The sequence below is a fragment of the Egretta garzetta genome, unplaced genomic scaffold (genome assembly GCF_000687185.1).
Source record: "Egretta garzetta isolate BGI_Z169 unplaced genomic scaffold, ASM68718v1 scaffold79, whole genome shotgun sequence".
Taxonomy (NCBI): domain Eukaryota; kingdom Metazoa; phylum Chordata; class Aves; order Pelecaniformes; family Ardeidae; genus Egretta; species Egretta garzetta.
In genome coordinates, this window is record NW_009260791.1 from 404,502 (window position 1) to 432,073 (window position 27,572).

At 34.9% G+C, this 27,572-nt stretch overlaps 1 protein-coding gene across 1 annotated transcript in view; it reads left to right on the forward strand.

Annotated features, from left to right (window-relative positions):
* CEP128 (centrosomal protein 128) overlaps positions 1–27,572 on the forward strand; it is a 47,106-nt gene that overhangs the window by 19,489 nt on the left and 45 nt on the right. Inside the window, exons 7-13 of the mRNA XM_035902024.1 lie at positions 97–213; positions 8,180–8,266; positions 9,518–9,592; positions 10,812–10,941; positions 12,630–12,790; positions 22,211–22,561; positions 27,129–27,572. The exon at positions 27,129–27,572 is cut by the window's right edge and continues 45 nt beyond it. Of these exons, the coding sequence (XP_035757917.1) occupies positions 97–213; positions 8,180–8,266; positions 9,518–9,592; positions 10,812–10,941; positions 12,630–12,790; positions 22,211–22,561; positions 27,129–27,572 (1,365 nt within the window). The remainder of the gene's footprint in view (positions 1–96; positions 214–8,179; positions 8,267–9,517; positions 9,593–10,811; positions 10,942–12,629; positions 12,791–22,210; positions 22,562–27,128) is intronic.

Here is a 27,572-nt window from a genome sequence, read left to right on the forward strand (position 1 = left end):
CTTCTTTCTGCCCCATACTCTACTTGCCATTGTTATGTTAATATGTGGTAAAAGACACACTAATTTCCTGAAGGGTGTTTTTTTTTCCTTTTGAAGGTATCAGAACGGGTAGAGAGAAGACTTCAGGAGATAGAACAAGAAATGCGTACTGAAAGACAGCTTGTAGAAAGGCGTCAGGACCAACTGGGGCATATGTCCCTTCAGTTACAAGAGGTATGCAAATGAAAACTTCCTGTGTATCCAGGATTAAGTTAGGAACATGCTGCATTTGTGAGCCTGTACCTGTCAAACTGGCAAAAGTGCTCATATTTTTTTCACATTCTTTTAACTGTATCAGTCCAGCTCTGCTTGTTTTGGCGACCAGATAACAAGCACAGTCTCTGTTCTTCTTGATACTATATTGTCTATGTTTATACCTTTTTGGTAACTGGCACAAACATTCTTTAAAAGAATCCACCCCCTATGCTCTCCCTCAAAACCCAAACAAAAAAACCCAAGTCATTAGATGAGTTGTCTCAAAACATTTTGTTTTCTAACATGTAAACTTTGCTTGCAGTGAGCAGTTTATTTTTAATTTATTTCAACAAGCAATGAAATGCTGTCCCAGACAGCTTTTCATTGCTTTTCAACCAGTTTCATTCAGCAGTATCTGATGAAGCATAAAATATTGTTTAGGAGACAAGTACAAATGTTTATATTATGAATTAAAATTGGAGACAGCTAGTAGCTTTTTTTCGGCTTGTTTTACTAAATGTATGAGAAATACATCCCTCTGTTTCTGATTTTACTGCTATTTGGACAGTCTGTGTCTTAACATAGTGTTACAGAATGCTATTGTTGAAGTGTGCAATTTCTTGTTTTTTCCCTTTTAATATTAGTACCAGTATACGTGCTTTTTGGAAGGCAGTTGTTTTATACTGTGCAGTGATATTGAGTAACCTTAATTTAGATTGATGCTTTGTATTTCATGTAAGGCTAGAGACTCTTCAAAGAGGTCATTTGATATAGGTAAAACCTAATGTTTATCAAAATGCTTGTAGTGCTTCTGCTAGTATTTTAGAAAGAGTTACTGTTTAATTTTTTTCCCCCTGTTGATGTCCTAGTGGATAAAAAGAACTAGAGTGCTTTATTACAGTTTTCATTGCTCTTTAATATGCCTATGTCCATTTCTAGATTATTCAGTTGTGCCTTCAGTCTGGTGGCAGGATGCTTAATGAAATGAAATGGTGTCGTTTGATAGCATTATCTACAGATTGGAACAATCTTTTTTTTTATCCTTTTAAAGGGATAATGACTTGTATCTGTGAAGATACATTGACACTGCCATGGTTTCCTCAGAAGGAAAACTTGAATTCCAGTGAATGAACTCAAATGTATTTCAAAGACATTCATATGATTGGCTATTTGGTCATGAGCCCTCAAGCTGGATACCTTTTTTCCTAATAGCTCATTTTTTGAAATTTGTGCAGAATGAATATGAAATACTAAGTACATCCCTGACCTTGCATTCTTCTAAACTGTTCAGCTGTAGATGAAGATGTTTTAATCCTTTCTCCTGCAAATTCTATTTTGTTGTGTTAATATTTCTGTAAATTACTTTTCCCAAGGAGCCCCTTTCTACTTAAAAGATATTTTGACACCACTGTTCAAAACTTCAATATATAGTCCTCATTCTCAGTTTACAGGAAAGCTCAATACCTATTAGTCTGCTTGGTAAACTTTCGCTATCAGGAACTTGCCCAAGCCATAATTCAAAGCCAATCCTGACTGGAACAGGCTTATTCCCCACACCATACATACATAGCTGCTGCTACTTGGAGGCGAATCATGTTCTTGGTGATTATCTTTACTCTCTCAAGCAGGGGCTCCTATCTCAAAATCAATCTTCTGGGTGGCTGATCTCAGTCATGACTCTGGATTTCTTGGACTGGACTCTTGTCACTGTATTTGGGGATCCTAATAAAACATAATTACCCCTGTTGCAATGAGTTATGGATTTTTCAGGAGCGTCTAACATTTAAAATGCAAAATAGAACCTGGTGGTGTCAGATGAGAAGGGAGCTTCTTTCAATAGGTATTAGGCAATCTTTCTTTGACAGATTACAAAGGAATATGGAGACAGTATTGCCCTTGAAACACAGACTTCTATTATACTCCCAGTAGCAACAGGCAGTACATCTTCTTCCTGCTACTTCTTTTCTCATAGCTGTCTTAACAGCCTGGAGAACTTCTTTGTGACAGAGTTGCAACTTCCTACATGCCAGACATCTTTAGACTCCAATATTGCTAAGGACCTTAGATCTCAGACCCTTATTACAATCTTTCAACCAGCTGTCCCATCTTCCTTCCCCATTGAACATTCATGTGAATGTGTCCTTCTCTAGGTAGAAAATGGTCTCACTTCTGGGTGGTGTTTCTATTTATCAGGAATGGTTCAACATGTCTTGAACAGTTGGCTGAGCTCTTTAGCTCTCATTGGCAAATTAGACCACCTTTTGCAAAGCACTTGGTTTTGAGAGCAAAATAATTTGGATCCTGTACACGCTGCCTCTCTGTGTACTGTGGTTCTGAGAGGTTGCTGTATGAGAAAGCTTTGTGAAGAAAATTACTTTGTTATGGAATATAAATTATACAAGAAATTAGAATATGAGAGTGTCTAAGCAGGCAAAAAGTTTAGAACTGATCTAATCTCAAATTAAAAACAAACAGGAAAAAATGCCAATACCAAAACAGTCTGAGAATTGGGTGTAGCAGATTAGAGTTTTTGAGCTTCTAGTTTTTGGGTTTTTTCAATTTTTTTTCTTTGTACGTGGTGTTACAGATGAATAGATTCAGTATGGAAAGCCAAATACAATGAATAACATCATTTATTACTATGAAGTATTTAAAATTTATGAATAGTTTAAGAGAGTGGTTGTTTCAACAATGTATTTTCAAGCTGAGTAGTAGTTGGCTTCATGTTGATTAGTTCATTACTTGCATCAGTGTAATTGTTTGATGTATTTTGCTAAGGTATTTTTTATTTTTCTGTACTATAGACAAAATTAAATTTGGCTTTAAATTCTCTGAGCGAAGTTGTTAGAGAAACTCTATAGTTTACACCATTTCTTGTGGTGGGGTTTTTTTTTTAATATCCTGTATTTTAAGTAGGCAATTTCAGCAAAGCCTACAAGGTAATTATTTAAAAAAAAAAAAAAAAAAAATCCTGATAAGGGTAATTGGATTTTGTGTAAAATATCTGATGTTATTTAACTCTTTTCTTACTGATCACTCATCACTTGGTGGTAGCATTTGCCACAAAGATTGCTTGATAGTTGAGAGAATTTTCAAGAACAGAGATTCTCAGAGACTCTAGTATGGAAGCTTACTTATTTCTTGACTGCCTTACAGTTGAAGTGTGACTACATATTACGTTAAGAACAGCAACTTCTTAACACAATATATGACATTGCTGGTTTTCTCCCTTATTGTGAAATATGTTCTTTCATGCTGCTTTGATACTCAGCTATTACAGATGCTATTCTCTGCAATTGTCTTGTAAGTCTGCAAGAGTCTCATCAGTGTACTACTTTGATCTCTCATGGGATATACAGAATGATGCTGGGGACTGGCTTCTGAAAAAGGTGGATCTCGTCATTCAGTACATCCATACAAGTGTGTACTCACTCAAAGATTCTTAGGGGACATTGTAGATGAAAATATCCTCTTAATGAACACAGACAACATAGGGAGAGGCTAGTTGCCTCTTTTTGCAGCTTGGATTTTTAATCAGTTGTTTCTCTTGTGGTAGCTTACATTTGGCCTGCAGTATCAGGAGTATCAGAAGAAGCAGCCAAGCTGCTTTCCAGTAAATGAGATGTCCTCCACTGGTGAAGCATGAACATATTTAGGGGTAAACCTGAGCCAGTAAACTAATAAATATCTGTGTTGGTTCTCTGCAAGAAGGTTTGGAGATGACAGTAGCAATTTAGGTTTCAGTTTTCTAATTTTCTTTAATGATGCTTGTCTGCATTACTAATACTAACCTGGATAGTGGTGGTCTTGGAATGTTTTGTCCCCACTCCATTTGGAGTGGGGTGCTTGGATTCACCCATGTAAATATGTGTATGGGGAGTCCCTTAAGAATAGAAAGTTGCTTATCTACTAACCTCATTTTCTTTGAGGAGCGGTAGCCATTTGCCCAGTTGCCCCGTGTCTTCCATTGCTCATCATCTTCTGTTGCCCCCTTTCTTTTAATAACTCTGGGATTGAGGACTGAGGACATGGTCCTCCATTTATACAAATAACATGTTGGAGGAGAGGAAAGGGTAGATATGTGTCCTGCAGATACTGTTTAGGAGAGAAAGCTTTCCATCTGAGAGCTTGAAGTGTGTGTGGACAGTATATACTGAGGAATATACCAAGAAGTAGTTTTTATAAAATATAAATGTTCCTGGGGCATGGTGTGTATCTTTGTAGCTTAAGTGGCTGTGTGTTAGAAAGAATGTACTTCAATTGCTTTGTATGCTTTTGCATACCCTGGTGAGAGTAAATAACTAAATATTTTGCTGCAATTGTTATTTGGATGAAGGATGTTCCTACATAATTTTTAAGAGCTTTTTACTTTGATATTTTGTTTCTTGTCCTTTGTAATTTGAATTACAAATTAGATGGGCTCTTAGCTCTGTCAGTGGCCTCAGTTTTGTGGTGATCATTCTGTGGATGTAACATTCTATTAAAGCCTTTTTCTGTCCTCTTTTTTTTCTCCAAGATGCTTCCCAAGTAGCATTACTGGAAGAAGGGTAGGGTTTGGACTGAGTTCTGAAATCCTGTCATTTAATATGGTCTGAATGATTTACAAAGAAATGCTATTTAAAGCATTTGTGTCTATTTAATGAGACAATTTTTTCATTAGTTTTCCTGTTATACATTTCAAACCAAACAAAATAAAATTTGACTTTTGGATTTGATCAGTAGTTGCTTTAATTAAGAAATCTAGTGAGTTTTAAATGTTAATAGCTATTATTTTTAAGGGAAGTGCAGTGCCCATAACTGACCACTACTTGTCAGTATATTACTATCTTAAGCGAATAAGCTTCCTAAATCTCAATTATTAAACTATTTATTTTCAGGGTCTAACTGAAGCTGACGATACATTTGTTTTGATCTTTCTCTTATCTGCCTTGTCTTTCTGTCTGTCTTTTTTATGATGTGCAAACTTTTTATTAGTATTGTACTATGATTCTAATCATAGACTGATTATTGTCCAATCTGATATCTAGTTGTATACTGACCATAAAGAAAGTTTAACATATAAAATTTTGCATCTTTAAAATCTAAATTTGCATTATTATTTTGGATCTGTAGTCTGTATGTGTTGTGTGTAGGTGGATAAAAAATTTCTCTACATTTTTATATACCTTTTAACTTGGTGTGTATTGGTGTGTTTAAACAGCAGTTACTGCAAATTAGAAAATTGCAATTAGCAAACAGAAACTCGTATAAATTCTACATCTTCACTTTCTTCTGTGTTCCTGATACAAACGTGTTTCTGATTAGAAAGGAGAGCAAATATGCTCATCTTGCCAGTGCAACTGACATGTATATATGGGTTGCTTTAACAAAATACATTTGTTGTGTAAACTAAAACTATTTTGAAATTCTTCAGTGCTTTATCTTGAATGTGAAGACACCATCACCTTGTATTGTTTCCATTTATGCATCCATTTTCTAAAACAAGATCAAGTATCATTCTTAAAAATGGGCTTTAAATGGCTTTTATATGCATTTGATGTCCTGGATGGCTTTGCTAATTCCTGTTCTTGGCTTCCTGGATTTTGGTGAAATGAGTCTGTGTGTTTATGCTTTGCACACTTTAGGTGAACAGAATCATCTTTATAGAACATTTTGAACCCACCGACTGTGGTAAGGCAATGACTGTAGTTATGTCTTAAGCTAATAACTTGAATAGGCCAGGGGGCTTTTTTTTTTCCTTCATGCAGCTGGATACTTAGATTATGTTTGCCTCCTGCTGCACACACTGTGAAGTACAGGAGGTTGGTGGACTTTCAACAGACGGTGGGGTAGCCTGATGGTCAAAAGTAGTAGTGAAAATTCTCTTTTTGCATGTCTTCATCTCTGATCTTTTTAGGCAAACATAAACTTGATCTGTGCTCTGAGCCATCTGTATATTTTAATGCATTGTTGATACTTGCCCCTTGGCTCTGTGCTATGCCAACTGTGGCTAACTGTTCCTGTTTAGGTTGTAGTTTGAATCTGACTCTGTCTTGGAACATGAGCGAGTCTCATATATATCTGTCACTGAAACATCTAGGCAGTCTGTCTTTAAACGCCTGGCTGCTATGTCTAGGTAGCATATTCGGACCCATGCTAGCTGCTAATGTAGAGAGTTAGGGGCAAGAATTTTCATTCTGATTAGGATGTGGTACATTTTTGCCTTATTTTAAAATATAGCATGAGGCTGGTCTGCCTGTGAATGTCTGCTAGCATGAATATAATTCACTGATCAGTCTCACTTTGAAAGAGCAAATTTCAGTTCGTGGTCTGTGCATTACTTTCAAATAATTTGGTTTTATTTAAAAAAACAAAACCCAAACCCTAAGAAAAGTTAGTAGGCTTAAGCTGCAGTAAAAGTTATGATTCGCTATTGGGAGATTTTCATAAGTTGGGAGGATTGAGAACTGTTGTTACAGAGGCCTCCACATAGTTTTCTCCATATATAAGAAAAAATACCTGTCTAGCAGGGAGTAAATTATTTCCTCTGCTTGGAGTTTTGGTGTTTGATGTACTGTATATGGCATATCAATGGTATGGTACAATACAGAGGTACACTGAGCTGGGGTATACCAGGTATGCTAATATTCTAATACTGTCTTATGCTAGTGAACTCTTTAAAAAGACCTGTAAGAGTTGCTCTACTGGGTGGTTCCCCAGTATACAGTGAAGAGAAAATGTTCAAAAACTTAATGAAATTGCATGAAACATTGGGCAAATTTCAGGGATATTTGTTTAAAGAGATATTACTTTAAAATGTAAAATACACATGCTGCTCCAGAAGAACAGACTTCGAAAAATACGTTTCTTTCTGCACAGGGTATGTATTTCTCCTCTTGTTCTGTTTTAGCAAGTAATGGTGGAAGGACTAGATGTGCTTATGCCACATGATATTGGATGAAAGTAAAAGGTATATGCTAAGGTCTCTAATTGATTTGCAGCTAGTGTGAAAACTGCTTGGTGATGTGCAGCAAAGAAATTTATTAACACAGTTACTCAAATTCACAGCAAATTCTGTCAGTATGGCTAGTGATCTCTCTCAGCTGGTGTTTCTAATTGATATTTAGCCAATGATATTGCTATGGCTTGAGATATCCAAATTTGGTTTGTGTATGTTGCAAATTGTATGTGTCATTGATGTCTATGTTCTCTAATGCTTTCCTTTGACAGTGATGGGCTATGTTCTGTAAATAGCATTGGTTTGCAGAGGGAAAAGATTTTGAAATTGATATTCAAGGCAATTTTATTTTTGTAAGATGCTTTAGAAAATGTATGTGGTTTCAGATACTTCAGTTGGGGGGGGACACAGGAAAAGTCCTCATGGATGTTCTTTTTTTTTTTTTTCTTCCAAAGTAGGGCACATCCATGTCAGTAACTTTTGATCAAGAATGTTTTGGTTGATTCTGTCTAATACTGCAATTCTAAGCATCTGTCCAGATTCAGATAAAAATAACTTTTTCCTGTTTTTGGCTTCCAACACAAACTTACTACAGTGCACTGCATTTCATATCATGCAAATTTTATATTAGAGCATATATTCTTTTAATCTGATATGTTCACAGCTTATCTGTACATCTCCTGAGCCTTAGACCTTCATCTCAAAGTGTTTGGGGTCAGCCTTGAGTGTCTGGAGCTCTATACATCGGAAGGATGTTAGTGCTAGTTTTAACTTTATATTTGGCCCTGTTCTGAGCATGGGTGTGTTTATGTATGCACGGACTTATATTTATTTTTGTCATAACAATATACATTATCTCCTCATGGAAATACTAGACATAGACAGAAAGCATTTGTCTAGATCGTCTTTCTTAAATATATCAGCAGATCCTTTCATTTTAACAGACTTACAAAGAAGACTTCTGTAACTTTCATAATGAAGTTCACAACATATTTTTCCTCTCTAAAGGCTTTAAGGAAGCAAGATGCTAAAGCAGATGAAACAGAAGAACGCATGAAAAATAAACTTGTGAAATATGAAAGTGAAAAGAACCAAGTAAGACAATTTTGTCCTCTCTTGTTTGGTTTTAAATAAGTGATTTCTTTCTCTGATTTGTCTCTGAATTTACATGTAGTCTGCTGTTGCTTATTTGCAGCAGCTCAAAGATGTGGCTTTTCTTCATCCTTGAAACTAATGCATGCTAGTTATTTTGTACCATGTTTGTTATTAATTACTCTTGCTGAACTGTCTGTTGTGATATTGCTCTCTCCCTTTTCACAGAAAACACGATTTCTTATATTTCTGTTCCTGGAAGGGCACTAGGGCCAAACTACAATTCCCCAGGTTTTTTCCTTTTACATTGAGTTAAGCCTTTTTGTCAAATACTTTCAAAGTTATACCCCTTTATGCTAAACCATCTATATAGTGTTTTATGTTATGATACTCTCTCCATTCCATTAATGCTGGTCCTGTTTACTTTGCCCATTTGCCAGTCTCTCAACATCCTCTTTGAGATTGCTCTCACTGCAATAACAATTTCCCCTGTCAAAAACTATATTTATTTCCTTGTGGATCTTTGTGATCTTTGAACTATTTATGGTAAAAGTCAGAAAATATTTTGTAGCTTTTCTTTCCTTTTTTTTTTTTTTTTTTTTTTTTCTTCTGAGTGGTCATCAGTTCGCTGGCTATTTCTGATTAAACATACCTTAATATTATATTTTTAGGAAAAATTCTAATTGTAAGAAATTCTGGGGACTTCAATTTTTCAGTCATCTTGTTTCCAGAATAACATGAATGCATCTTCTTGCACAAGAAAAGCACAGAATTTACCAATTACCAGTTCTACCAATGCACGTCATCCTCAACACTTAAGAGTAAACTATGTAACAAAGATGACTTCAAATGTGAAGTTGTTGTTAATTTTAATTTGAGTTTGAAAGTAAGTTAAATCCAGGGACAGTGTTTTTGAAACCTTTTAAAAAAGTTTGTCGTCTTTTATTTCTAATCCAGTAAAAATTTGCTTTCGTGCCTTTTTGGTTTGAATTATATACAGCACTTTGTATCTTTATGTGATATAGAATATTGTACAAAAATTATAGACCATACATTAAATTCTCTTATGTAATTTAAATAGCACAAATGAAAGTTTGCTTTAAAATTTTGGACAAATAAGAATACTGTGTATATTATACCTAATTTTAAATAGATGCTTATATCTATTAATTCATGCCAGGATTAGTTAAAATACGCTTTTGTACTATGATGCATACATTGCTTTTCTTTCTTCTTCATCTTCTGTAATGAAAGCTTGAGCAGGAATTGGAGCAGTCCCGTAAAAAGTTGAATGAATCAGAAAGCAGTAGAGAAGCTCTTTTGCATCAGGTAAATGCTTTGGTGTGGTGAAAATCCTAAAGCTTTCATGTTAGGGTGTGTCTGATTATTTTTGCTTAATCTTCCTATCTCATACTCTGATAACATTGTTTTGGGAAGGGAAGAAGGAGAAACAGAAAGACAGGTTTAAGAGTCTAACATACGTGGACTAGGCTCTTGTTATACTTTGCTTTCTAAAATTTAACATATATGTTCATATATAGTAATTGTAGTAGAGGTAGTAGTTATGGTAATCTTTCAGTACATAAACTCTGCCCTTCATAGTATGCTTTAGAACAGCTTCTATATTAGTAATTACTGTTATGCAAAGCTATAATTGGTGAACTCAGATAAACCTGACCTAGAAGTATTTGCTGTATTGTTTACTAATATGTGATAAAAATATATAAAAACCAAACACCTGAAAAATCTATCTAAAGTGTACTCTAAGCAATACCTATGGATGCACTTAAGATTAAATCTAGAAGTTGCAAGAACCTAGGTGATAACTTTAGAAAAGTGTCATTTCTCCTAAACACTTCTAATTCTTCCTTCTTTCAGAGGAGCTGGGGAAAAAGATTGAAATAAATAGGGAGGGCGCAACTGGTATATTAACTTTAGTTGTTTGACTTGTAGATCTAGCAGAAGTTTGAGTTGGCTGTATTACTGTTTTGAGTTTAAGTCGCTGTGATTGGAATATTGTGCTATATCACATACGGGCAATATGAGTTAGAGCTATTTTTCTTAAATTCAATCAGCACATTTTCTTTATTTTCCTGTACACAATGTCATCTTTGTACGTGCTAGACTGTATATGATAGAATGGAAAATAGAAAAAGCTTCTATGTTTCTTGAGAATAAGTACATTGTATTTTTAATGAGTAGAATTTAAATAAAATATGTTGCTTCTTAAACTTGTATAGATATTTTCACTAGCAATCTAAAAAGACAATCACAACATATAAAATGGTAGCCTTTTGTTTGGTCTAGAGAAATTAATGCTCATCTGTGGCCAATGGAAGAAATTAAAATGCTTCATTTAATTTTGAATAATCACTTTGTGGGATATTATTAGGAAGCAATCTTGTTTACCACTGCAGTCCTCTTGAGATTTATTTATAAATATTACTTGTGTTTATTCTTCTTTGTTTTTTGTAGTGTTTAATAAAACTATGCTCTTTACTCTTTTCTGTTTTTCATTAAACATTTTATACTTGTACATGCATTTTAGATTGAAGATCTTCGTTCCCAACTTCTGAGAGCAGAAGACCGTGTAGACTTGCAACATCAAATTCCACATGTTGCTATGCACCGCCAGAGCTACCAGGATGTACAGGATGACGACAGGAGAATCAAAACTGGTACAACTCTCAAATTTTGCACTATAGGCCTGAAAATTAGTTAGTTAGCCTGGACATTAATTCTGTCTGAATTTCAGTCTAATTCTTCTACCATTTCAACAGAAACAGGCATTTAACTCCTCAGCTTTAAGTTAATAAGTACTTGCACCTGAAGACTAATAAATAAATAGCAATGAGAGTTAAAATTTAGGATTTGCATGATTAAAACAAATGTAGATTATTAGAGAATTTCAGCAAAGTGGATAGTGTTTTTACAGAAGAAAAACATTTGAAATATTTTTAAATAATAACTTTTCTGAAAATTTATATTTCAGTCCATTTGCAGTTTAAATTCTGCCATCTTGAAAACCTTAGCAAAAATCATTTATGTAGCTGGTTAATAAGACTGCTGAATTTCTGGTGGAATTTGTAAGGGGTAACAACATGTTCCAGAGAGGTTAAGAAAATTATCCAGTTTCATGTAGTCAGGGCTTTTGTTTGCAATATGTTAGAATTTTAGAGTTTGAACAATTGTATTTAGAAGAAAAATATTTTAAGCAATTTCCAGATGTAATTGCATATTAAATTACCACTTTAGCAAGGTCTCTGCTACATTGTTAGTTATCTATCTGTATTTAAACTTTTCAAACGTAATCAAAAAGGCATTAGAGAAAGTCTTTATCTTTTTTCTTATTAACATAGAAATGTATTACTCAAGATAATAGAGGAATAGTGACTCCAAGTCCAGCGTCTCTGTAAATGTTTAATTGGTTTGGTTAATGACTTCTTTTTATATTTTCATACTGCAGCTACTGAATTATCTTAGTTATTAAAATAGGACTCTGACTCCCTGTTTTACAAATCTCATACAGAGTACTGGAAAGTAGCTAGATTTTGGACATGGCTTAGCTTCAGAAATGTAACACAAAATAGTAATTTTAATAGTTTTTCATTAGTCATGTTAATGTATCTGCTTAATGAATTTATTTTAAACAATATTCATTTCATGTTAATGAAAGCATATTTTAATTTTTCATTTGTTTTTTAATTACAAATCGAAACAATAGTAAAAATATGAAGAAAATTTAAAAAAGTACTGGAGCTGTTAAAATATATGCATATATTTATATAACTTTTGCAGTTGTGTTTCTCCTTACTGTGTTATTTCTGTTTCTTCAAAGATGCATGAGAATAATACAAACAGGGATTTTCTTTGCATCTAGTAGTTGTTTATGACTAAAGATCTTTGAATTCTGGTTGAGAAAATTTACAGCTCACTGTCATCAAGAACTTCTATTGTAGTTGTAGGATTGAGACATAAAATCTACAGATTGACTTCCAAATCAGGAGGTATTACTCTGGTGGGATAAAATCTTGGCCTTGAAGTTTGTGGGCAAGTTTCATTTACACCAGAATTTCCTCATTGTTCCTTCTGTCCTATTTTATTTTATTGGGTTTTGATTTTTTTTTGGGGGGGGGGGAACCCTAAAATGACTGGAGATGCAGAAATACAGTCTTATTCACTAAAAGGTTATGATATAGGTATAGCCATTTTTCATAGGTACTTTGATCAAAATAAATAGTTGTAGAATAGTCTCAAATAATGAAAAAAATTCCCAAAAGAGAAATGGGGGGGGGGGGGAAAAGGGGAAATTACCAAAAGTTGGTGTTTCTATTTGGCTTATTGTTCTGTTCTCACTATTTTATAGTAGCTGAAAGATATGAGAGAGAGAAGCAAGAACTGGAGAAACATGTTTTAGAGCTCAAAGCAAAGCTGAGTCATAATGCTGTAATGTCAGAGGTAGAAGAACTGAAGAGATGCATAGAGCGTAAGGACAAGGAGAAAGCACAGCTTGTAATGCACATACAGGTAAGTTTTTTGGGGTGTGGGTGTGGTTGGCTTTTCTTTCTTTTTATAATTTCCCATATGTTTAAGGTAGGTGATGTGCCAGATCAGGGAGTAATCTTTAAAATTAACTGTCATGCTCTTTGTAGTTCATTCTATAAATAACTTTGAAAGGTGATACAAACTTGCAGAGGTTTTTCTCTCCTGTCTTGCTAATAAACCAAAACAGGTATTTGCTATTGCCCATGAATTCATGGTTTGGATTGCTTCTCTTTCCCATGGGCAAAGAAAAGGTGATCTGATTTTATCAACAGTTACCATTAATAACAGTTTCTGGAATTACTTTTATGAGTTAGTATTTACTTCCTTATTCCCCATTCCACCATGCTTCAGATCTAAAGTTTAATTTTAAACAAAATAGGATACCTTGTTCTATGAGAGAATTCAGAAGAGTAATACAAATAGCAGAACTGCTCTTTTTTTTTTTTTATGAATTAGGTGCAATATAACAATTATATTAATAAGTATTAGCATTCTTATTTATGTTAAACACATGCCATTTAAAGTGATTCTCGTCTCTGACATCGAAATTTTGGTTAGAAGGCTTTTACCTTGAGCACGAAAGTAGATATAAGGAGGCAGTAGCCTTTTTATTTAACACAGGAGGTTTCTGTATTTGTGGATCTTGTCTAGATTTGTCATTGACATTTCAATAGTCAAATATTTATCATTTGTTGTACTTCTACTGGGGCATTCAATAAGCCAGGGATTTTGTATTTTGTGTTTATTTTTCTAATTAAGTTACTTTTCTTTGAAGTTGTGTTGTATTACTTTGGAAATTCAAAAGCAGGGGTTTTTTTTTGTCTTTTCATAGATTCACAGGACTATACTGTTCAGTTTACTTCTGCTTTCCCTTGTCAACTAGTCCAACTAATGCATCAAATTACCTTCGGAAAAAATTGAAATCTTAAAATAAGTTCCTACATGCTTTATGAAAATTGGTCATTGAATAGGTTTAAAAAGACCTGGAGTGCTCCCATAGAGGATAAGTCAAGCAGAACTCATTTGCTCATGCCCATCAGCATTTGTGTTCTAGTTGGCCAATACGACTCCAAACTGACTTGAAATATGCTGGATTTCTTTTGTTTTTGGGGGCCTGAGAAGTTCCAGTTACTTTGTTGGCACAAGTTATTGGGATAAAAACACATAGAAAATACTTTTTTTAAACTTCTGGATGTAGAACATGCTTTCTTGAGAGTCAGAATGATGTTCTAATACTAATTTCTTGCTCTCTGAAAATACTGATGGAAGAGTGCTCAGCTGCGTTCATTGTCATTGCTCTGAGTTAGAAATCTTTGACTTCCCCGATTATCTCAACAGAAAATACTTTGTACTTCTTATCTGCTTCCCACTGCCATTCTCCTACAGAGGCAGTAACAGGAAAATAGCTAGTGTGTTTTTCTTCTAATGAGACATCAAGGAATGTAAGGATGTGAATTTCTAAACTTACATACTAACAAAGCATTTTGTTGAGCCTGTTCTAACAGCTGCTCCTATCAGATAGTCCGATTCCCAGTTGGAAGTAACCAGTCATGTTTGACTTGAGTGTAATCTATCTTTGGTTAGTGGGGAGGATGTAACTGCACTTGCCTCTGGCATACATGTGATATTAGAAATTTCTTTTGATTTATTTAAATGTCATTGTTTTCAGCAATTTGAGTTGTATGTGTTGTACATTTAGTCCCTGACAGTTGCCATAAACTCACAATATGATGTAAAATGGAGAGGATGAAAAAGATTATAATCACATTCTTAAACTCATGTTTAGAAGTGTGTTTGATCTTCAATTAATTTTTAAGTTTAATAGAGAAAATCTTGATTTCCATTGCTCTAGTTTACTTGAGGATTCTTCTATACCGTCTTGCAAATGTAGGCAGCTAACTGAAATATTTCTTTTCTGCATGGAACTATATAGATATGGGGCTGTTATGGCTGACTGTTATGACCTGACTGTTATGGCTAAGAAATAAACAAGGTACACAAATGATAAAGATGCGATGTCCTAGTTACTCCATAAGCATTTTTAGACGCTTATAATTGTGAAATTGATTTACTAATTCTTATTCTAATTAGGTCAAAATAGTCTTACAGTATTTTCCAGTAGAGCAAAACAGCAGTCAGTTTGTTAAAATATTACAAATTTTCTGAGGAAAAGTTATTGATTTGTTTATTTAAGATTAGAATTCTTTGGTAGAATAAGTCTTCCAGTCTTATGAAAAATGGTGAAGATCTTCTCCTCATTAAAATTCATTTTATGGCTTTTTTTATCGTCTAAAGATGAAACTGTTAACCAATTATTTTCATTATGTGACCCAATTAAGATATCTGAAAATATCAGAAAATCAATAAGTAACTCTTTTCTAAATTTAAAGAGATATTCTTACAAAATAAGAGAAATCAATACGTTTGCAGACCAGCTGGTATTGCCATGTCGATGAAGTTCAAATGCTGAAATAGTGCTACAGATAGATTTAAAATATAGAGATGCTATTCACTTTGGTAAAGTTTCTATCAAAAATCACATATTAACTTGGGGGGGGTAGAAAAAAGTGTCTTTTAGCTGTATCTTATATTTACATGAACCATTACTTGTTAGAATGAGTAGCATTTCAAGCTTTGGAAAAATATGGTGAAGGCATCACTTTAAGAGATTGATTTTTGCACAATATACCTTTTACTGAATGAATACAGTTCTTGACTGCTTGAATGTATGTATCTTCGATTATTCAATTCACACAATTTATGCTTGCACAAAAAATCTAAACCTTTGGGATTAATGGTTCTTGATTATTAGATACAATATGATTGGTAAGAGATGCAGATCAGATTGTGGTGACTAAATTAATATTTCAGCTCTACAGTCAGGAAAAAAATACTAAGAAATAATAGGGGCATGATTTCGATAGCATAAATTAATATTTCAGCTCTACAGTCTACTAAGAAATAATAGGGGCATGATTTCGATAGCATTGTTGAAGACTATTGATGTCAAGCAGTATGATTACATAGCACTAGAATCCGGTAACTGCACTGCTGAGATACAGGGCAGAAAATAGAGGAGGAAGAAAAATACATATAGATCTACTTTAGGTGACTAATGTAATTAGTGTGATGAGGTGAAATGTGGCTTTCTGTATTCTTATCAGTATAGAATGTTTGCACATAACTGATATAAGGCATTAGTTCTGTAAACTGATCCTCACTTGCATTTTAGATTTCATAAGTCTTAAGGAATGTTGTGCTGAATACACCGTGGTGTGTTTTCTATACCTAGAATTAATTTTGTTTTGCAGTTTATGGTGATTTTATTTTTAAACTAGGTGTTGAAAATGCAGGTTAAAAGTATGATATGTGTAGTCAAGCTAGGGACTAGAAGTCCAACCTACACGAGTTACCAGAACAGTGGCAGAGTTGCATGTTTAGTGCCTGTGGGGATTAGTTTACACTTCAGATAATAACTAGGCTCTAACTGGAAAATGTTGGCCTCTTTCTCTGCCTCCAGTTTCTTATGAACATTGAAAGCTAGATTATGTATTGGGATGTTGATATGTAGAAAACTAGACGCACAGCTGTTTTACTTTGGGCAAATGTTGCATCTGGTTTTGAGTTTGTTAATCACCTCTGTTCTGTGTCATCTCTAGCCAGAGCCTGTCAATTGAAATGTCTGTGGTGGTGTTGCAGTCCAAAGACTGATACAAACTTTAATCTGTTTTGAAAATAATACTTGCATACAGACTTCTAGAGCATTAATATGCTGTACCCCAGGATTTACTAAGTAATCTTCATGACATTTTTTAAGTGTTCCACAAATGTAGTTCTCTTTTATAAAAATCTTCAGATATTAAAGCCAGGAGGGAGAATATTTGGTGTTATGTTGGTGCTGAATGAGTTGACTTGGCGTTCTAATACCTTTCCCCTTGGTTCTATTAGCAGCAGAACAATGAAAATGCAGCAATAAAATTAATCAGGTTAGAAAAATGGGGATGCAGAATTGCTTGTGTAAAACTGAGAAGAAATGATGTACCACAGTCAGGATTTTCTATGGTACCTGCAATGCAAAGTATGCTAACAATTGCTGTACATGTATATACAATACATTTTAACAACAAACTGTTCTGAATAGCCTGGGTTGCTTCTGTCAGGCAAACCTCCATACTGTTGCATGTCACAGAGTATCGTTACACTTCTATTGCATCCAGAGCAGCTCACTGAGTTCTCTGGGTGACTGACCTTCAGCCACCAAAGATGCTCCTTGGAATCTGGAGTCTTAATCTATAAAGGCAGTATTTCTCATCTGCATAGAAATTTTTTTTGGAATCACAGGTGTTTAGTAATTTGCTACTTGGAAGAGAAACTCAGATGTCCAAAGAAGGTGATTTTTCTTTTTTTTCTCCTAATAACTGTAACCTCCTGACATTGCTTGTCCTTTCTCTTAGATTATCTCACTCTTGTTTACTACAGTCACAACTGAGAAGGATAAAATTGGATAAACAGTTAAAAAAACAATTAACAGCCCTCCCCCCACATCTATATTTCTGTCTCATAGAAATCTGAAAAATATTTTCATTCTGAATTACCTAGAAGGGTAATTCCAAGATAGGAATGTGAAAATGTGAAAATTAGGGTATATTCTGCAAAGTAAGCATTTCTCTGCCAAATTCTCCTGCCAGAGTAAAAAAGCAGCCTGCAAGGCTCAGGAGACATATATCTGGTAGAACCCCTGTCAGTATGTCCACTGACATGGTTGTGACATCGAGCTTGAGGTCCAGGCCTCAGTAGTACAGAACTGAAGAGGATATGTGCAGGTATGTTCCAATTTACATGAGCCCGCTGATGACAACAGCGACTAAGTTTAAACATGTTCCCAGAACAAAGATGGAGACAGAGATCTGTGATAATTCCAATTTCTCTAGCACTAACAGGGCTCTGGACACCATAAATCTAAACAGACCTGGGAACTGGATTAAGGTGTATGCTGTGGTAAAGACTGATGTTTCTCTTTGACCAGTTCCTTCAAATCTCACAACTCTGCAGGCTGAGAGCAAACTTACATTTGTTGTGTTAGGTTTTTAATTTATTTTTTTTAGTGGTGCTTTCTTCATCTTCTGTAAGCTGTGGCATCCTAATGAAGGGCAATTCCTTTCCCACAGGTAATACAGTATTTCACCCTCAATGCTAATGAAAAAAACCAACCCCAACCTCCCAAACAAACCAAGAAAAATCACAAAAAACCTGTGGTACAACACTTGATTATAATGCTAGAACAGGTCCTCGCAATTTCTGACCCAGCCCCTACCTGAGTTTCAGCCTGTGCTGAATTTGTAGTCAGTACTGCTCTGTCCATGGCCACACTAGAATGTGCATATGAACAGCTCTGCAAAGGGAACAGTCAAGTTATGTGCCTTACATTAATGATAACATTTTATGATGTATTGTCTGCATGCATATTTAATGTGCTTTGCAAGTGAGATTCTGTGGCTGAGAGGAAAATGAGGACTAAAAGGCTGAAGGGAAACTGAGGATTGAGACTCCTACAGATGTCTATACAGATGATATAAAACATGATGGGGAAATAGGGGTAATGCTTACTCAAGGTGTTATTTTAATATTCAAGGTTGACCATATGTACATCCGTAGTAGGATGCAGGTATAAACATTCTGTGCGAAATACTTTGTTATTTTAAGAGAAAATAGATGGCTTCCAAGACTGAAGGTCTTGACAAACTTATGAACAACAAGCGCATGGTATTTACTTTATAAAATTTTGTGTTATATCTATTGTTTTTTAAAATATGCTAAAATTGAAGTGTGATGCTATGCATCTAGCTTATAAGTTATTTTTAGTTGTAAAGGTTGTTTAGAAAGAAATTAAAAGCTTAAGATTTTAAGGTCATCATTATGAAATGAAACAGCAAGATCATAATTTCACAGCCTGCCACTGCCAAGTACAATGTTCTTCCAGTGGCATCAGTAATTTGCATAATTATTTCTTACTATCAAAACAATCTTAATTCTCATAAAATCAAAATTAGACATTAAAATATGTAGTAGTATAACTTGTTTAATGGAGCTTTATGCGTTGTGTTAACTATTTACTGTCTGCTGATAGTACAGTTCCACAAAAACTAATAATCAGTCATTTTCTGAGCAGTGTATGCTGAAAGGGGTATCATATTTAGGAAGGTGTTTTCTACTGACCCTGTTGATTGTTATTTCCAATCATTAAATGAAAAACGTGTCCTTTAAGATGGTTCCAATGACCTCTACATGTTCATTGTTGTAAAGGGTTGCTTCAAATCAACCACAATGTTGACATGTGTGCAGGCAGGTAATGACAAATGGCAAAGAGATTACTTGCCTGTACTGTTCTGTTAGAAATGTTATTTTAAAAATTGTAAACGATCATTCATCCTACTTTTTCCCCAGAATGCCTAGAAATTGAGAATGTGTGTTTGGATTTCCCAAGGAACCAAGAAGCAGGACCATAATCTTTGTTTTTATAGACACTTCTGGGCAGAGGCAGTGAGGTTTGAAGCGTGCTCTTACAGGTGCTGAAGGAAAAAAAAAAATCGCTAACAAATAGTATATGTCTGTTCCCCTTGTGTGAATGTATGTATGTGCCATACCTGGAAAGAGGCTTTCTTCTTTCTGGGAAGCCTATCTCTGTGTATAGATGATAAATATGATTTCATACCAGATTTTTTACTTTCTTATTTTTATGACAGCCCGTGTCTGAAAAGTTGCTTATTTACTGTTTTTAATACCAGTAGGCAAGCCCTTATAGATCAGAAAGAATTTTAACAGCTGCATACATGTTAGCATAGAGATACACATGTTTATCATGTGTGAAAATAGGAATTCAAAATTACAGGGCAGTACATTTGGGGCCCCTGTTATATTATAAAAACAAAGAGTGTGGAGACCCACTGTTTCTCTATCCCCTTATTTTACAGGGAAAGCTGCATGAAATATTGATATGCTATGCTGCTGTTTTCCAGCAGACTTCAACAGTTTTGGGTCTGTGCTTGCCTAACTTTTCTAACCAGAGTGCAAACTATCTGCAAAGATCTATCTTATTTTCACAAATTGTAAAAATAAAACATTAACATTCACATTTATATTGGTACATCAGTGTCACAGTTCTTTTCCTCCTCATGCAAATAGCTTGTGTTAATAAATTAGTTGTGCTTCAAGATAAACATCTAAAACAAATGTTCCCATTTTTTTCATTTCACTGTAAATCAATAAATTGGAGATTAAGATTTGCTTCTACACAGCAAAATGAATGTTTACAATTAATTGAACATTGTTTTCTGTGTTTAAGCTTAGACTCATATTTCATTAAAAAGTCTGTGGGAACTGTAATTATATTAATGAAGTGTATTCTCTGGGGGAATTATACATAAATAATTATTTTTTTAATGATGTAGAGTTGAATAGTACATCAGTTTAGGCTGACATCCTCTATGGTGTCTCCAGAAAGACATGAAATAGGAAGTGATAATAGCATGTATAATCACATGGCTTTGAAGAAATGATGACACATTCTAGAAAATCTGGAAAGGTAAATGTAATGTCCATTTGTATTTTATCAGGCTGTTTTTAACTTCTGCTACATTCAGAATTTAAATCCTTACCTTTTAAAGATATATTGTAATCTCTGTTTTCATTTGAAATTAAGCTCATTTTGATAAAATTTTGCTAGTTGTAGCTTGTGATGGTTTTTTTTGGTTGGTTGTTTTCTTTGTCCTGTCTTTGTCCAGGCCAGATTAAGCCTGGTCATTTTGCCTGATGAGCTCAAAAATGCATGTTTAATTAATGGTGAAGCAGAATATATATGGTTTTTTTCTAATGTATATCTTGCTGTAAATCTAAAGACTTTCCTGTTTTCATTTTGCCACATGTGTAAGATTTACTGCTGACTATTCTGCAATGTGTTTACCTATTGTTTTATTACCTATATCTTAATTTTGTGTAGAGCAGGAATATTCATCCTACAGGTGAGTAACTGATTGTCCAGTGGATAATTTCACTCCTGTTTTGCTTCATAGGTATGAGTAGCAAGCTGGACTGGTATTTTTGGGCAGTACCACAGTCTGTCACATGCAAGACTGCACCTGCAGTCTTCTTTCCAGGACAGCAAATGCTATCCTAAAGACTTGTACAATTTATTGCCTGCCAGGAGGTAATGGCCAGGTTTAGAGGGGGGAAAAAAATGAAACAACAAACCCACAGAGGAAAACGCAGGGAACAAACCTAATCCATCCCTCCCCCCGCCTCACCTTGTGGAAGAACCTTTGTCCAAATAGTCATTCTACGTGTATCTTTAAAGTTACTTTGCCTAGGAAAGAATAAGCATTTTTCCCTTGTCCCTTTTGATTTGCACCATTTATTTCAGGCTACATCTCAAATTTCTTTCAGTCATTCTGAAATCTAATCCTTTTCTCTTAAGTATTTCCATCCCTTGGAGCTTGATAATATCTTTGACTGACTGTAGAGCAGGCCTATTAAATTCACTTAAGTCATTAATGAAAATACTGAATGGTATGAAAGCAGTCTAAATAGGTCCAAAATACAGACTACTAATGTGAAATTCTACGTGATGATTGTAATAGAATTCAGGTTTGCTAGTAAAGCTTTAGTGATTGGTTTCTGAATACGCCCTTAGAAGATATATGGAAAATATTTTTCCTGACTTCCTTATGAGACTGTCCTGAGAAATATCATCAGATTTGAGATATGCAGCGCTTGTTATTTTTAAAATGTGTGGTTTTAATTTCATTCAGTATCAAAAGGTCAACTAATGTTGGCTCTAATATGCTTGCTACATTTTCAAACATCTTTGCACTTTGTTCTAGAAACATTTACTAATCTGCTGTATTCTCTTTGTATTCATCGGTGCTTTCCAAAATACCCTTATTCAGCATGTTGCTTCCATAAAGCAACCAGCATAAAACTGGGTAACAACTAGCTTGTATACCACAGATTACTTTTGTTGTGGTGAATGCTATTCTTTCCTTGCCAGTTTTTTTTTTTTTTCCCCTCATCTGTTTATATTCATCTCCTTACATCTTACTATTTGTTTTATTTCATGTTTGTCTGCTGTGTAACACATGAGGATCCTGGTCAACGATTCCTTCTCAAACTTAAAATATAAATAATAACAAGAACAACCAGAAGAGGAACAAATACGGAAAGTAAAATACAGGATAGAGTAACCATGTATTTTATAACTTGTGTTGAAATTCCTTACCATTGCAGAGGGGCTTCTCCTGGTAGTCAAGGAGATATTTTATGCTATTCATATTTTAGATAGAAATGTGATTTAGCATCTCTGTATATCTTCAGAGTTGGAATTTTCATATTTTGTTATAATGATTCCAGGTGTTAACATCTGACTTGGAAAGTAGGGAGAAGCAGCAGGAAAAAATATTGGACCAGCTAAAGGAGATACAAAGTTGCTACAAGGCTTGTGAGAATGGACGTAGACAAACTGAACTCCAGTCTGCTGAGCTAGCTCAACAGGTTGAAGAGAGTACCAAGGAAGCAGAACGGTACCTCACTGAATTCAAGCATTCAGAGGCACTCAGGCTGGAGGTGGAGAAAAAAAGAGAAGACTTGAAGGTGAGAGCACAGGAAACCATCCGCCAGTGGAAGCTGAAATGTAAGAAACTGGATCGTGAGGTGGAAAAACAAAATGAAAATATCAACCAATTGATGGACAAGAACAGTCAGGTAAGATTGACTGGTTTTGGGGTTTTTTTTTGTACGCTTTCCACCTGTTTGTGAAATAAAGATAAGGAGTTTATTTATGCAAACTGTGACTTAAACCACTTTCCACCTGAAGTTCTAGACCAAATTTTCTGGTGAACTACAAAACAGCCAATAGGTAATATGTTTTAGCTATTAGAGAGTCCCACGTTCTCTTCTTTATCTGGTATTTATTCCAGTCTTTTCACTTAATCAAAGCTTTCTTCATTTAAAAAAGAAAGTTTCTCTATGAATTTTGCTTTTACTTTATCTTTTCAATTAACAGTTAACAGAACTTAGCATATTTTTAGTTAATTTTTAAGGAAGTAATGTGATGTTATTTTTTTGTAAAAAATTTTAATCACATTAAGTAATAACCCATGTTCGAGTTATGCATTGTCTCAGGTAGTGGACAGTGGACATCTTTAAAAGTAGGTGTTTACTTTCGCCATGTATGTCAGATTGCTAGCAGACTGTAACGCAATATGGACTTTGTCACAAGTAGCATATTCTTAATTCCATTCTGTATTTAAGCTTTTCTCAGACTCTAGGCTTAGTAATGGCATCTTTTATTGCCAGTAAAGACTACAGGTTCTGAAATATTGTAAGGACGGCTACTCAGTTTGGATTTGATGTTTGGAGGCAGAAAAGTAGATATTTTTAGTGTGAGAATGTGAGGACATTTTAGCAAAAAAGGCACTCTTACCTGTATTTGGGATGAACATGCTGCTAAGACCTACCATGCAGTTTCTAGGTTTTCCCATTCATCTGGATAGAGAATCTGTGTTCCTTATTTTTGTAACTTCCTTTTTTTTTTAATGCTTTTCATATACGTTTTGTTTCAGCCTCTTCCTTAGAGGAGTACCTTTCAGAACTTTTTATTTGAAAAAAATCAATGTGAAAATGTAATGTTAACATTTGTCTTCGTTCAGTGTGGCAAACCACTTATTCCTCTCTTTTTCCTCCTATAAAGTTTCTCAAGAAAAAACATAGAATCATAGAATCATAGAATGTTTTGGGTTGGAAGGGACCCCTAGAGGTCATCTAGTCCAACCCCCCCGCAGGAGCAGGGACACTGCTAACTAGATCAGGCTGCTCAGAGCCCCATCCAACCTGGCCTTGAATGCTTCCAGGGATGGGGCCTCCACCACCTCTCTGGGAAACCCATTCCAGTGTTTCACTACCCTCATTGTAAAGAATTTCTTCCTTATATCTAGTCTAAACCTACCCTGGTTTAGTTTAAAACCATTACCCCTTGTCTTGTCACAGCTGGCCCTACTGAAAATATTTTCCCCATCTTTCCTATAGGCCCCCTTTAGGTACTGAAAGGCCGCAATCAGGTCTCCCCGCAGCCTTCTCTTCTCCAGGCTGAACAAGCCCAACTCTCTCACCCTGTCCTCATAGGAGAGGTGCTCCAGCCCTCGGATCATTCTTGTGGCCCTCCTCTGGACCCGCTCCAACACTTCCATGTCCTTAAATTGGTGTTTGGGTTTTGTTTTTTTTTTTTTTTGACTTAGCAGAATTCCTTGATTTTTCTAGTCCTGACACTACTTTAAAGACAAGCACTCACATCAGTGCTAATGCTGATCATCCCATCTTGGAATAGTAATAGAAACCATCATTCTGTTTGTAATGACTCTGTGGGTATTTTCCGGTGGCTGGGTCAACGGTGCCTACTCCTGTAGTGGCTAGTATAGTGCTAAGCTTCATGCTGGGGGCTTTTATGTTAACTTACATGCTCTGCTGGTGCACTCTATCATATTGTATAGCCTACTTTTGCTTCTATAGAGCTTCCCTCACCTCTTTTTATATTATTTTCTATTCACGCATGCAATTTAGGTTACTAAATATGATGGGCTTGGGATGGCTCCATACCATTCTCTGCTTTGTTCTGCTCAAAGATTGTAGTTTTCAAGGGGTATATGGTGTGAAGTATGGGATGTCGTATTCATCCTGTAACCTGTTCTGAGACTGGTAAATGAATGTATGAGCATGGTCAAAGCACAGGAGAAGCCACAATGGGGCTAATACTCAGCTGAAATTAATAAACTCTAGCAGATCTAAGGTGTGAGTCCTGGGGTTGCTGTTTCTCTCCTGAACTACCCAGACCATTCCTTGATTTTTATTATTATTTGCTTTATTCATGTTCCAACAATTCATTCCGTAGTAATCTTGTCGTATTGGTTAGCCCTAGCAGTTGTCTGAGGAAATAAGGTTCACAAACCTTTAAGTTGGTTATCTCTTACCTAGGTAAATGGAGGTGTTAAGGAAAGGAAGGAATCCAGAATCATTTAGAAATCATGTGTCTCTCATAACAGACAAATGAGAAGCAAAAAGTAGAGGGGTGAGAGTTGTGAACAACAGGAAGGAGGACCCCCAACAGGGTCTGAAATCACTGTTCATGTAAACACATGGACAGGTCTTGTAATGGCAATTGATAGTGCTGTCCACATGAAAATTTTCTGTGTTACATAAGACTTCTTGACATGGATATTACCTCTTTTTATGTGACAAATGCATAAAAATGCTAAATGCAGTCACTTTGGTTTTAAGCTCCATTTAAGAAAAGCTGTCAGTATTTGCTCTTGTTTTTAAAATCATCAGCATCTTGCAAACAAGTTTGAGGTGTCACTCCTGAAGAAAATCTCTTTATTGGAGCATATGAAATATCAAATAAACTGTGTCTCATTGTGGAGGAGAAAAAAATACAAACGGTATTTCATGATTTCAGTACAAAGTTGTAGACAGTTTCCATATGAGGATACAATCAATCTAGATGCACCATTTGTGATAAGTTTCAGGGAACTAGATGAACATAATTTAACCAGCTTTCAAATATACAGATAATTAACATCTGAGACAAAACTCTATAAAAATAAATAATAAAGAAGGAGGAGAAATGGCAGTCTGTTGTCTTTGCTTTCTGTTATAAGTTTTCAAAGGATTGATGAATTCAAAATAGGACTACAATCATAACTTTCAATTTTGAGATTTTCCAAATATTTGCAGGCAATGGGCTATAGAAAGATTTTTTTTTTTTTTTTATTGGCTTCATTTTTTTGGACTTATTGGGATAATTTGGTTAAAGTCTTGCCTATGTGATTATCCTTGATATTGGTTGACAGAGGAATCTCTAACATTTTGTGTCTTTTGGCATGTATTTTCTTCTAAGTATGGAATGTAGAAAACATACTTACACTCAAATAGAGTTAATTGAGGTTTGGGTTTTTTTTAAATTTTACTGGCTTGCTTGTTTGGGTTTTTCTGATGTTGTGGTGGGTTTTTTGTTGTGTGGGTTTTTGTGGTTTTTTTTTGTTTAGTTTTGGTTTTTAGCCAAATCATGCAACTAGAGTTGCAAGAGAGTTTCAGGAAGGTTGAAATACTGATATTTTTTCAGGAAAAAAAAATGATGGTCATTACCCCATATCCTTTATTTATTATGTTTGTACTTTGAATTGTTTTATTATTTTTAACCTTCACACTGTTAACCTTCACTGCCTTTTTGTTCTGGATTATTTCAAATAATTTTGCTATGTCTATAAGAAATGTGTAATGTTTGTAGAAATAGTAAAATTCAGTATACGATTTCTTTAAGCCAGTTTAAAGAATCCAGTAGTTTGTGATACCTCAGAAAAATCTCATGTTGTCCCTCTATCATTCCTTTTTTTCCTGTAGTAGAAGTTGTGACTTATGATAGATATACTGTAAATTCCTTCTTATTTTAAACAGAATGTTAAAAAAAATTAAATTATAACTTGAGATATGTTGCATGCATCATTCCTGATTCTTACATGCGTTTAAAGAAATGTAGTATTTAGTAGCACACATGTACTTGCAGTGCAAATTTTTCCTGTCATTTAGTGCATTTTCTAGTATATTATTAACCTGAAATATATCAATGTTGAAAAAAAACCAAACCAAAACCAACCCTTAATCTTCTTAGGAAAACAGTGGAATTTTTATTAAATGTGGCTGATTTTTATTTTGTAGATGAAGTCTTCATTTCTTGGCTTTGCATGAGTGAACCAGGCTTTTGACTGCTATTCAGATACTGTGTGCAATTGCAGATATAATTTAAAGTTTATATACTTCATATGTAATATTTTAGAAAATAAGCAAAACAAGTCAGCCTATGAAATGGGCCTATAGTAGGTAAGGTGTGTGTGACCAGTAGTCCTCCCTCTGTTCTACTGCCTTATGGTATTGCCTCATTTCCTCCATCTTGCTATTTGGAGGAACCAGAAAAGGAACTCATCTCAGTCTGCAAAGAGGGTGAGAAAAGCAGGGGATTAACCAAAACTATCCCTGTTTAGGAGGCTAGATCATTTAAGGACAAGTATACATTTGAAATCAAATGTTCCATGTCTAAATTTAAAGAAACACTGAATACATTTGAACTGAGTTCTTAACAAGCAAAAATTTCGTATTTTCACAGAACAAATTCTACTAATTGTTCCTTGGACACTAGGAATGTCTAAGGACATCCTTCCAACAATTTTCTTTAATCACTTTAGGTCGCACTGGATTTTATTTTTTTTTTCTTCTTTCCTAGGCCCTCAAAGAAAAGGATGACCTCAGAAGTCAACTTCTCTCTGCTATACACCAAATAGAAAACCTTCGGAAAGAGCTGAATGATGTGCTTACAAAGAGAGCCCAGCAGGAAGAACTCCTCCACTGCAAAGAGGTAAAACTGAATGAAATGAAGTCTCACCAGGCATCTCTTGAAGAAGAGATCAAAGAAGTTCAAGGTACTGTAAATAAATTGGAGAATGAGTTGAAAAAGCAAGTCTTTCTACAAAATCAAATGCAAGCTGAAAAGGAACACTTGGAGACAGAACTTGCAACTAGTAATTTGATTCATAAAAAAGACCAAGAAAGACTCCTAGAAATGCAAGCAGATGTAAAAAACTTAAGTTCTGTACGTGTGGAACTAACAAACAGAATAGCAGAAGAGGAGAAAGTCAAGAAGGAATTACATAAGAGTCTCTCAGATCTC